At 32.4% G+C, this 13,699-nt stretch overlaps 1 protein-coding gene across 3 annotated transcripts in view; it reads right to left on the reverse strand.

Annotated features, from left to right (window-relative positions):
* Window positions 1–10,520, reverse strand: part of LOC110105206 (glucose-1-phosphate adenylyltransferase large subunit 3, chloroplastic/amyloplastic-like) — a 31,028-nt gene extending 20,508 nt beyond the window's left edge. Inside the window, exons 1-4 of one of the 3 annotated variants that reach the window (XM_028695819.1) lie at window positions 10,106–10,520; window positions 4,865–4,978; window positions 3,575–3,748; window positions 1,571–1,663 (exon numbers count right to left, since the gene is read on the reverse strand). In XM_028695819.1, the coding sequence (XP_028551652.1) occupies window positions 1,571–1,663; window positions 3,575–3,748; window positions 4,865–4,978; window positions 10,106–10,312 (588 nt within the window). In that variant the 5' untranslated portion in view covers window positions 10,313–10,520. The remainder of the gene's footprint in view (window positions 1–1,570; window positions 1,664–3,574; window positions 3,749–4,864; window positions 4,979–10,105) is intronic. The other 2 variants (XM_028695817.1, XM_028695818.1) reach the window with 2 other exon arrangements.
* Window positions 10,521–13,699: the final 3,179 nt, after the last annotated feature.

Below are 13,699 nucleotides of genomic sequence, written 5' to 3' on the forward strand. Positions count from 1 at the left end.
GAAATCCCCTAAGTGATAAAGGAAGATATTATAGATTGGCAGGAGATGCACGAATTTGGTAGATAGATAGAATAACATAAAAGGGTTAGAAAGAAGAAAAAGATAGACAAAAATTAGCTTGGAAAGAAATTATGGATGAAGACATGCAACAACAACAACAACAAGCATTTATCTCACTATATGGGCATTTATCTCACTATATGGGGTCGAGTCGACTATGTAATAGCTTGTATTTTGATCCAAATAAATAAATTTATAGGAGTCATTTTAAGTCAAATTTGAAAACTGTCTTCGCCATAAGATAGATATTATTATGTTTTAATTATGCTAATTTTTTCATAATTTTTGGGCACTATTATAAATCCTTAAGAAATTGACACATGTCGATACAAATGAAGATTTTGGGACAGTCAGGTATCCGTTTACCAAACTGATTTCACCAGTATTTTTTCAAATAAAATAAGTTTATATATATATATATAAGTCCCAAAAGAATTGATATAATTTTTATACTTAAAATTGATTATATTATATAATTATATATTATTATTATATTATTATTTTAATAAAAAAAAATCCTAAGTCACTAACAGTTAAAAGCTTTTTAAATCCATTTCTTTCCCTATTCATTTTCGGCTAACAGAGACTTAGGTGAGGGAATTAAGAGAAAAAAAGAGAGCAAAGGAAAGGAAACCTAGGATTTGGAGTTCGCGTAGCAATTTTCATCAGTCGAGCAAGTTGAGAAATTTGCTCGTCTCGCTGTAAGAAACATTTAACCTATTTTTGTTTTCACCATATATAGATTTATTATTATGATGATTTATAGAAGTTATGGTTGATTAATTAATAAGATAAAATAAATAATTCTTTCAATTTGATTTTAGGGTGTTATAGACTACATGAATCATTTTTCTCCATTGAGTTCTAATAAGAGTCAATTCTCATTTAAATCTAATTATAAAAAATGTCATTTTTAATACTTTCTAACCAAATCTTTTTAGGTTTACCTCTACACTTCTGAATATGAGCTTGATCTAATACATATACTATCCTAAGTCCTAACAGTGACATCAGAAGGCCAAATCATCTTAGACAACTCTCTCTAATCTTATTTGCCACTGGAGATCCAACCTTTTCACATATATTCTCTTTTCGTATTTTGTCTCTAAGTGTAAAGCCACTTATCCACCTGAGCATCCTCATCTTTGCAACACTTAATTTTATGTTTCTCTTTCAATGGCCAATATTCTACGCCATCAAGCCTTGTAGGTCTCACCACAATCTTATAAAATTTTCACTTGAAGTTTGAGGGTTATTTTTTATCACAATGAATGAAGACTCGCACAAAGTTAAATTAACATCTTCCCTTAATACGAAGGAATGGAGAAAGGTGCATAAAGCTAGTTTAGTTGGGGAATAAGGTTAAGACGATTGATCATTCTCTAAGTTTGACAATAATTTCTCATGAAAAAAAAAACATTACAAATTATAAGTTTTTGACATAACAAATGCGAAAATAGTGTCAAAGTTCTATGAATTCTAAAAGTGGAAGTGCAAAAGTCAAAAGTACCTCAAATAACCAATGAAATTGACGAACAGCATCAGCAGTACCTTGAAACCATCTCTTTCCTGCCTCGCCAGAAGTTTGAGTGGCCGCTAGTACCTGGGACAATAAGATGGATGATGAATATAACATATGAAAGAGAAATTATATACATGAAGGTACATGAGCAATAATCAACTACATAAGATTTCGTTCTAACGAAGTGTAAGTGATTTAGTTTCTATAAAATCCTAGCATCTTTAATTCCAATTTTTACAAAATGGCTAAGTTAATAGCCTGAAATCTGCAATAGCTAAATTAGAGGTGGTCTAAATTGACAGCAAATTTGTATTGATGCACGATTAGATACCATAAAAGCACTTCATGGACACCATTCAAAATCAAATATGACAGCTCTTCGTAAAAATAACTACTCAAATAATACTAAAAAGGTAGAAGAAGGACTACAAAGCTATCTTCCTTTCTTTAACTATAAGCGGGTCACCTCCTTTATTAAGTAAAGTTGGGTTTATCAACTTCTTTCAAAACTGTCAAGCCTTGAATAGTAGACATATGGTATAGTATACCACTACTTAACCACCAGGATACAAAGCTATATTCTGCCAGTCGTATGTGACAATAGATGACTTCAGTTCAGTAACAAAACCATGTAAATCTGGGAGAATTGCAAATTATATATACCGGTAAAATTTTGGCGAATAAACCTTTAGTAGAACTGTAGAAGCTAGCTAGGAGCAACAGCCACGTCAAACTTTTTGCTTTCTTTGTACTTCTATGCCTTCTATGCGTGTGAATCCCTACCCAAATTCAATGTACATATATTTATGAGGTTCTCAGAAGGGAAAAACCTGTTAATAATAAGTTGTCTATGAATTCAGGATTAGAATACTCAAGCTAAAAACATATAGCGGATTAATTGGTTGCAAATTATGGACCTCACTTTATAAATCTTTACAAAAAGTGTAAAGAAGGACTCAAAAGTGGTTTCCTTACAATTAAGGCTCCATTTGGCATAATTTCTGATGCATGCTCTACTTCCTTGAACCAAAAAAGTTAACTTTAAGGTGTTGCATTGCATGAAAACCTATGATGCACCGACACTTCTCCTCAAAGAGGCGTGCAGTGTATATTTAAAAAAAAAAACGTGTCCCGTGTCCGTGTCGTGTCGTGTCCGTGTCCGTGCATCATAGATGAAAACGGAAAAACAACTTTCTTAGAATGATAATTTAGGTAGCTTTTAAGAAAAGTATTTTTATGGATTTAAGCTTTCTTATTTGGAGGATTTATGTACATACCACTTTATACTACTCTATTTACATATCTGACACCTAAAACTTTAATATTACATATATACCACCTTATATTATTTTAATATCAAATATGCCACTTATATTTCATTTCCACCACCCATATATTTCATTCCTATCACCTATATTTGATATGAAAGTGAACTATGGGTGGTATGTATGTAATATTAAAATGTTAGGTGTTAGATATGTAAATAGAGTAGTATATAGTGGTATGTATCATGGTTTAAAATTGCGCAATATGAGGCTCGCCTTTGCGCAATTCCAATAAAATACGCCTCGAGTTTTTTTTACGAGGCTTGCGCCTCAACTTGGTTGAGGCCCGCCTTGAGGCCTGCCTGCCTCGCCTCACTGGCATGAGGCTTACGCCTCATGCTATATATATTAAAACTTACATAAAATCATATCATAGTTTTATATACAAACTTCATAGTAAATATTCATTTCAGTCATTCAATCAGCGCCACACTATCTTTTTATCAAACAGTTAACTCTTACACCACTTCATACAATAGTATTAACATAACTATGCTAACCAGCATTACGCAGCAACATAGACGAAGACAAAATACCAAATAAAGCTTAATAATAAAAAACAACACCTCAACATTATGCAAAGTAGGACAGAATGATGACATGTACATAAATCAAAATGCTAATTCTTATATAACAACTTCTAAACATTGAATAGATAAATGTGTACCTCAACAAAACCATCCCCAAAGCTTATGCCATTGCTGAAATTGTACGCCCTCGAAAGATGTCTGTTAAGTGAAGCAGAGTTGAACTGGGTGAGAATATACACCTTGTTGATTCTACTATTAATGCAATTGCTCATTGGAATATCGATCAATCGATATGCCCCTCCTATGGACACCTACGAAGGAGGAATAAAGATGCATTAGTGTCAACAACAATAGAAGATATATTTTAGCTACATTCATATAAAATAGTAAACTATTATTATTCAAATGTAAGAAAATGATAAAATTACAGCTTGGCATTAACTCATGATACAATTTATTTGATTTCGAGAATAGATAAGAAATATAACAAGATGGATGAAAATGACTAATTGAAACTAGGAGGATGATGAATAAACCAAGTAAAAATCCATTCTGAAGTACTAGTCATTCATAATGAGATTCGAGCTAGAGTAAAAGTTTACAGGTATGACAACATGTTGAAACATAGGCTTCGTTTGGTTTCTTTATCTTTTCTGTTTCAAAAACGTCAATGAAAGAAATGGAAGTTTTAAACGGAGAAGCTACTACCATAACACTTCTCAAAACATTAAAGAAATGGAGTTTTCAAAAAAGTATGTGTCACATTCAAAGAGCAAAAAAAAAACAATGCCGTTTTGAAACGGAAAAGGTAAAATTAAGCCGCCTCAAATGAGGCCTTAGGCTCGAAAGTATAATATTCTCCTGTTTTCTCAAATGACGAATATATCAAAAGAAACCTGGAAGCAGGAGCAACCCTATGAATAGAGGTGTCTTACAAATTTGATAATTGCACAAACAAAGCAAGAACAATTAAAAAAAAAAGGTTGCTAAAATTATAAGAGTCCCAAAACCCCATCATTTTCAAAAATTAACTGCAGAAGGAAAAGTTTAAACAGTAAGGTACTGTTGGAAAATATCACCCTAACATAAATAACAGTTCCTCATGCTAAATATCCAAGAGAAAACCAGTTCTACTCCTTACTCAAATGAAAGCATCTTCTTGTGTGTGCGTGTGTAGGTTACATCATAAAGAAAATGATTAACAATTTGAACATGCTCGAAGAGGAGAAAATAATGGAGTTTGATGTCTCATCCATGACAATAAATGATTTCCCATTTTTGGTATGGAAAATATTTTACCACACTCGGAATTTTAGTTAAAAGAGATTGTTGGCAAAAAAAAAAACAGGGTATTTTAGCATTTAATACAAATAGATTTGTTTTCAAAAGAGAAGATGCACAAATTTGATGAAAATAAAAGCACATACCGCAGGTTTAGCTCTTTGCCTTGTTAGAGGGAAAAGACGAGTTCCTGCTCCACCTCCTAAAATGACTGCCACAACTGTCCGAGGATCTCTTCTCTCCAACTCCAAATCCCGCAACTGCACTAAAACTGCATTAACCTATGATGTACACGCAAATGTCTATTTGTATCGTAATTTTTTTAGATCTCTATGTTTCTTCATGGTTAGAATGAGAATAAAATGTCTGCGTGCTCCTACCTTTGACCCCAAAATAAAAAATAAAAAATAAAAATTAAAAGAACTTGTTATGGTAGTTAAGGAGTTAAGCAGCAAGTACTAAAAATTTTCGTTCAAGCACCTCCAGCTGGAAACTGAGGTTTCGTTTGGGATGACTAGTTTTCTATTTTATAAAGCAACTTTTTAGTATAAAAATTTTAATTTTTGAACTAAAAAATTATTTTATGAAGCAGTATAAAAGCCGTCCGAAACGAAGCCTGAAGCATGTCCATTTCCAATGCTAAATTAAGCATAGCTTTATCATATTCTTAACCCAGGTTTCAGTATTATCAAGCACCAAAAATGTTTTCGGTATTATCAAGCACAAAAAATGCAGGAAACTAGCGGAAATTAAAATAAAGAATGCGAAGAAACGGTATGTTGCAAAGCTAATATGCAAAATTGGGAAGACGGATAAAGAAACTACATGTTGAAAAGTTAATGCGGAAAATTTAAAGATCTGTTATAAATGGTTCAAGTATATTACTCTATATTAACTTAAAAAAAGTAGAATAGTTAAAAACGTCAACTTTGCTCAACAAAATAAAAGAGGAATCTTGTCTAATCCTAAAATGGAGCATGCATAGTAGGGGGTTATGCCACGTGGATATCATTTCAAACTTCCTTCTGACCAGGATAAGACAGGCGTAAATCTCTGATTTCTAAGAACAGGTCAAATATCACTTTCCCGAACTTAGGATTGGCTGGATGAGCTGATCCTTGTTAGGTTAATAGTAATGAGTAAAAAATAATATTTAATTATATAATTTACTCTATTGTCAATATAAAATTATACAAATTTTTGTGGCTTATAAAATTTAAGAAAAATATCTATAAAATAGCTTATTTTATTTCAAAAAAATACTTGTAAAATCAGTTTGCAAAATAGATACATGACAGTCCTAAAATCATCACTTGTACCGGTAAGTGTCCATTTCTTAAGGATTTAAACCAATACCAAAAAATTAAAAATTATTATAATTAAAACACAAAAATATGTATCTTATAGGGAAGACAGTTTTAAAATTTGGCTTATAATGACTCTTAAAAAATTTATTTATTTGAGTCAAAATATTGGTTATTATAATATCCCCACCTTAGAAAAATGTCGTCATCGACATTTCCACATACAAAACAGATCAATAAAGATAAATTCAATTCGTAAATCCATCAAAACAAATCAATACGATTCAAAACCAATAAATCAAGTTCAAAATCTCCATAACAATGCATGCGATCAATCAGAAGTTCATTCAAAATAAGCATACTCCCATATATCATTCAAGCACAATATACCATGCAAATTATTAATCAATAAATTCAAGGATTAAAAATTTTACCAATGGATTCTCCAGACGCATTCCTATCCTCTTTTTGGATCAAACTGTAAACTCTAGGTCGTACAGGGGGCAGTGTCGGTGTAGCAGACTGTGTAGGTCCTCTTTGACTTTCAAATACCCTTATTTCATCTATCCTGCTCACAAAACCTTCATTGTATTCTCTAGATCCCATGGTCCTCTGTCTAAAGCCTTGCATAGCTTGCTCCCCTCTAAATCAAGATCGTGTCCCCTGTCGATGTAGTGGACAATCAACATTTCGGTGTCCTCACTGCCCATATCTAAAACACTATCCAATCAACAGAAAACACGGTCCACTATGTCTCTTACCACATCGGACACACTCTAGTACACCCACAATGAACTCAAATGTAGATCCTCTCGTGTTGTCCGAAATCTACCTCTCTTTTCACTTCTCTTTCTCCTAGTTATATCATCTTCCGGTCTCTTTTTGCTCATATCTTATCTGAACAATGGAATAGCCAAAATCATTCTCCACCAGTCTCGTTCTCTCAACCAGCTCAAAAAACTCAAGAATCCTCAGCGGTACAAGTGAATGTCTCAATTCATCCTTTAATCTCTCCACTCTCTTTTCTCTCTTAAATTCCCTAAATCCTCTTTGTTAAACGAATAGGAAGAAAAAAATGTCACATGAAGAGATCTGTAGGTGGATTTAGATATTTAGGATTAAAATAATAATATTAAATATTATTTAATTATATAATTTAATCCATTGTCAATATAAAATTCATATAAATTCTTTTGGGGCTTCAAGAAATCAAGAAAAATATCCATAAAATAGTTTACTTTATATAGAAAATATTTGCGAAATCAATTTGCAAAACGAACACATGACGGTCCCAAAATCCTCACTTTTATCGACATGTATCAATATCTTAAGGATTCACACAAGTGCCCAAAAATTACGAAAAAATTTATTATAATTAAAACACAATAATATACATCTTATGGTGAAGACGATTTTCAAATTTGGCGTATAATGACTCTTTAAAAAAAATATTTGGTTGGGGCAAAATACAGGCTACTAAAGGAAGTTCGGCGGGATCATGCAACTGGAGGTGGAATACGCAAAGCCACGTGTGGTGGCTGGATGTTGGGTAGGAGTCAGGCCGGCAAATGGTAGGAGTCAAAGTCACACACGGAGGCTGGGGGCTTTGCGTGCAGCAGTCGGTTAGGGCTTCAGGTTCGGACGCAGGAGACAAGAACGTAATCAAGCTTCGGCTATTGCTTGCGAGATCGATCAAACATGAGAGGCAGAGCGTTTGATTGAGTCAAAGTGCAGGAGATGCAATAGATCCAAAAGAGTAGTTCGTAAGAGTTTTAATATTGTGAAAGGAGTTACGTGGGGAAGTTACGAGAGAACGTGGCTTGTAGGAGCTAGTAGTTGCAAGATGGTTAGAGGTAAACAGTGCTTTGAAGAGTTCTAGAAAAGAAAATAGTCAATAATATTTATATTCAAGTCATTAAGGTTATATATGCAAGAGCTATTACTTGTGTTCAAACACTTAGAACAAGATGGTTTGACCAAGTATTTTCCTATTTCAATTGGATTACATTAAGGATCAACTTTAAGCCCATATATTTTTTCTTTAGCCATGGATGTTCCAACTAGACATTTGCAAGATGATGCACCTTCGTGTATGTTTTTTGCTAATGATATTGTTTTTGTAGATAAGACTAGAGGAGTAGAAGGAAAACTTGAATTATAGAGGTCAACATTAAAATCTAAAGGTTTTCGTTTGAATAGAACTAAAACTGAATACATTGAATATAATTTTAGTAATAAATAATAACATATATAATTGTAGGTTTGTGACTTTGGGCGATCAAGTCATTAAAAAGAGTGCATGTTTTAGATATTTTGGGTCTATCGTTCAAAGTGATGGTAAAATAAATGAGGATATTAATAGTATAATTCAAGTTGGATGGTTGAAATGGAGGAATGCATTGGGCTTGTTGTGTGATAGAAAATTACCCCTCCAACTTAATGGGAAATTTTATAGGATGGTGATGAGACTTGCAATGTTTTGTGGCACCGAATATTGGCCATTAAAAGATAAGCATAAAATTAAGTTAAGTGTTGTAGAGATAATGATGCTCAAGTGGATGAATTGCTTTATACTTAGAAACAGAATGCAAAACGAGTATATAGGAGAAAAGGTTGGAGTAGCTCGAATGACAAATAAGATTAGAGAAAGTCGTCTTAAATAGTTTAGTCACATAAAGCATCGAGCATTTGATGACCCGGTTAAGGGAGTAGATGCTTTAGATTCAGCTTATGTTAAGAAGGTAGAGGAAGACTTAAAAAGACTTTGTTAGAAAATATTAAAAATGACTTTTGTTTATTAGATTTAAATAAGAACTTTGACTCCTAACATGGCACAATTGAGAAAAATGATTTATTTAGCTGACCCCATGTAGTAGGATAAAGGTTTAATGTTGATGTTTTATGTTGGGAATGTTGATCCTATTTTTCCCTTCCGTGCTCTTAAATAGAGTAATTTAACCCCCTCCGCCTCAACACATATGAAGCATAATCAAATACAATATCTAATCATTTACTACAAGAACAAAGTTGATAGTGTCTCTCAAATAAATTCACTAAGCATCCTATTACTCATGGTAGAAGTAAGCAAACAGACTTATTATTTCATTGTATGAAAGAGAAGTCAACGAGGAAGAAATTAAGCTTATCTACTGCTCAGAATATCAAATAACCAACATTCAAACCACACCTTTGAAAATTGGGAATAACATCTACTTAAGAAGGGGATGGGCATGGCAAGCAAGAAGATTTTGAATTAAAGGGTAATGTGATGCTAATTCAAACGAAGATCAGTTTGATAACTTTTGTCTTAACTACATTTTGCTAAAGATATTTTATCATGAAAATTAGTATAGTTTAATGTTATCAAGGCATTAATGTTAACGTAAATTTTAAATTAGGAGTATTGGTTAAATGTTAAATTACTTAAATGAAGGGATGTACATTAAAACAATCATTGGTAGTGATGACATTCCTTTTTTTTTTTCATTTCATTAGGTTTTTAGATTTCTTAAAATTTATGCACTGCTCAAATTTCTGGCAGTTAGATAACCTCAAAACAAGATTGAAACTTTATTCGAGAATTTAATATTGAAAGACATTAGCATACCAAAGAACTGATATCTATGAAGTGATTACCAGAATACCAGCTATGCCATCGCAAATCTCGCCGCAACACTCCATCAACGACCGCTTAACGGTCATAGATCAAATTGCTAATATGTTCGTTGTAATTTCAAGGTTAATACCGGTTACGAATCTCGTCAAAATCCAATCTTATTACTTGCTTATGCATAACTAAACCAGTTTGGTGTCGAGGCCTTATAAATATGCCACTCCATCAACGAGATTAAGTGCATGGCTTCCCATTTAAAGCATTATCTATCTTTTTCACGCTCAAGAACATCTGACATACCTTTACACGCTAATTAAAACCCGACTTCTTATTAGTTCTTTATTCCAATCAAACAATGGTGCCTAAACTAATGAGAAAACTAGCAACTGATTGCGCAAGGAAAAGCTGAATGAATAAAACTGGTTCTTGAGATAAGCAACAGTGGGAAGGTTAACGCCGATTGGAAATACCTTGCACTCAGCTACAAAGTCGGTGGTGGTGAGTGACATCCGTAGAGATGGCTTCCGCCGCTGGTAAATCGGCTCAGTCGTACGGCGGAAGCTCGACAAGTCAAGCCGCTGCCCCATTGCCTCTCCATCGGCGAACCTCCCGGCGCCGGCGTGCGTCTGCGGGGCCGCCGCCGAGACGACCACTCGGCCGTTCATGCACAGCTCCATGAATGGCCTACAAGGTGTTTGTGTTCTCGCTCTCGCCGGAAAGGAGGATATTTGAATGCTGAGCTCTGCTGCTCTCTGTGTCACGATTATTCTGTGGAATGCCGCGAGCTCGTTATCCAACGGAGTGTTTATTGGCCACAGATTCACCGGCGATGGGACCCACAGGGAAGACCCAAAGCGGTCACATTCCGGCGCGCAAGAAGGAAAATTTTAGGGTATACTAATTAGAAATTTGTGATGATTGCCTCAAAATTATTTAAATCAATTTAAAATAAGTATAAATGTATAATATCAATTTTAATTATTTATTTATTTTAATAAAAATAAATTTATTGAATTTATGGGATTATTAAATTTTGATTAGAATATACTTATCTATTTTTTTTCAATAAAATTATAAGATTATCTAAGAAGTTATTTTAATTGAGTTAGAGCTAATTTATGATAAGATATATTTATTTTATTGAAGTAACATTAAATTATTTTTATTTATAATAATATCAATTAAATTTTAAAAATCACTATAAAGTATATATAACAATTTTCATTCTCAATGATTTGCTAAATCATGACTAATTTAAGTGCTTTCCTCCATAACAAGGTCTCTACAAGGGCCTTTGACAAAATTTGATTGTTGTCCATCATGATATATGCAAATCATCTTATGACTAGCAACCTAAGCTTCTAGCTGTCGCCATAAGTCTAGGTCGACATCTTAAGCTGATGTTGGCACACCAATCGATGTTTGTGGTTCTTGTCAATGTCCCAGCCTTCCAATTAGCTCAGTTTATATTAGTCATCCTCCTAAAAGCAGCATTTAACAGATTCCACACTAACTTCTCCAATGTCCTAGTTGGGTAACTCCATAAAAAACTTGACAATCAATGTCTTGTTTTTCAATTAGCATGTTTGGCATTGTATGTTAGCTCTCCAATCAATGGCTAACTCCACTCCAAGTTGGCCAACTTTAAGTTGCACTACATAAAATGGCCCATTCGACTGTCTTAGCATCCATTGATTCCTTAACTAATGAGTCTCATTGACAACTCCCTACTTTTGACACCTCTACGTTCAAGATTTGGCTTAACAAATTCTGACCCAAGGTAAATATTTGAACTTTTGTGTTCTGAACTTTTTTGTATGTGTTTGAGAATGATATGTGTGTATGAAAAAGGTTTGCACATGTTTTAGAGTGGGTTCCAGGGGTTTAAATGTATTTTGAAAAAATCTGGATTTTTTCTTATGGAGCGCCATAATGTTGAGTCCTCTGGCGTCTAAGTGTCATGTTGACTGGCACCAACATGCTCAACAATGGCGCCTCGATAATGTGTTTTCAGGCTTTTGAAATTTGAACTAGCGATGCAGCTCTAGGCCATTATATGCACTTAAATATATTTTAAATCCACTATTCCATTTAGTTTGAGCGACATGGCTGAGATGCCCCAAAATCTAATTAGGAAGAATTATTATTTTATATTTTAATTTACACAATCAAGGCTATCTAATTTCTTTTATCAATATAACTACCACCAAAAAATTCTATTAAACAAAACATCAATATATATCGCTATGTAGAGAGAGAGGTATTTTAGAGAGATGCTGAATTTTTGGAGACTCTAATCCATATTTTTGCTTTTGACTCAATTCTAAAAGTTATTTGAATCAAGATAGATTGCATTCTACCTATCTCAATGTTAAAAAAATATGAAATTATGCGATTTTTCTGATTAATCTTATAATTTTCTAGCTTAAAAATGAGGATAACCTTACACCCACTAAATTTTCATCGTGTAGAGTTATATATATTGTAGATATGATTATTTTGAATATTTAGATATTTTTGTGCAAAAAAATTCATCAAATAATTTGAAAATAATGTTACTTTTTTCAATTTAGAAAATAATTTTGATCCTAGAAAATAATTTTATAGTATATTTAAATCTTTAAAACAATGTTCTGAATAATCCCTAATAATCTAATGAAATTCTGAAACTGTAAAATTTTGTTCAGTACATGAATTAGTTGCCTATTGATAAAACATTTTATTATATATTTATATTTCTTTTGCTGAAATGTAATGATATATATGTTTATCTGATTGAAATATATGATTTTGTGAAGCTCTAATGTCGAAAGAAGTTATATTGTGTGGGATACACATAAAAATCTAAATTTTTGAATATATGATATATGCTAAGACTTGAGAGTCATAAGGGCCTTTTTTTGGATATAATAGCACATCGAGTCAAAAGGGTTTGAACTCTGATATTTATTTTTGATGTGAGCTATAAGGGCCTAAAATAAATATATTATTTTTCTATTCTAATATATGTTAAATCTATTATTTTTCTATTCTAACATGTATTACTTATTTATTTACTTTCCTTACATTGTTATTTTATTTTTTTATAATTGCAAGTATTATTATGTTCAACACGGTGAATTATTACTAACTACTTTAAAAACTCAGCTAAATGCATAATAAATGAAATATTTATAAATTTATATTGGTGTGTGCAACATACTAAGTTGTGTTGACTCACACTTACTACTCATTCTATTTTAGGTCAGGGGAAGGGGAAAGAATCGATTGATTACATGTAGTCTCATATTCTGATATGTTTGAATTAGTATAGGTATTTTCTAATTTTTATATAGTCATGACTATTTATTTATTTATTTTATTTATTTTAATTTTTAGTCATGCAATATAGCATATACTTATTGTATAAACACTTTGATGATGAATACAAAAAATTAAAATGTATGATGAGTTTATTTTTTTACATATTAAAAGTTAATTAGAAGCTTTGTAGTATATATATATATATATATGAAAAATCCCCAAAACTTTGATCATCGGCTTGGCCTGTCATTCAACATGACATGACTTGTCATTTTTGTGGGTCATATTGGATTGGGTTGTGACACCTCCTCCTAGCATTTCTTATAAGCTTACTAACATTCCAAACTTTAAAAAGTATCATGTTGCCTTAAATACTCACTTCATGCTTGGTTTAAGAAGTTCTATATTGTACTTATCTCAATTGGTTTTTATCCTAGTCACTATGACTACTTATTTTTCTTAAAATGCACTTGTTTTAAATGAATTCCACTTCATTATACATTGATGACATGATTATTACTAGCAATGGTGATGATGGTACTGACCTTCTAGCTTTGAAATAAAAGATTTGGATCCTCTATATATTATTTATTGGGCATTAAAGTTGCTCATTCTCCAAAGAATATATTCTCTCATAATAAAGATGGTTTCTTTTATTAAGATTTTTTTAATTTATCACTCTATTTATATATAATCACTCTTGTATCACATATTCATTCGATTCAATAAAATGCATTACAATCTAACTTTTCTAGCACCAT

This window comes from Dendrobium catenatum, unplaced genomic scaffold (genome assembly GCF_001605985.2).
Source record: "Dendrobium catenatum unplaced genomic scaffold, ASM160598v2 fragScaff_scaffold_689, whole genome shotgun sequence".
Lineage (NCBI taxonomy): Eukaryota > Viridiplantae > Streptophyta > Magnoliopsida > Asparagales > Orchidaceae > Dendrobium > Dendrobium catenatum.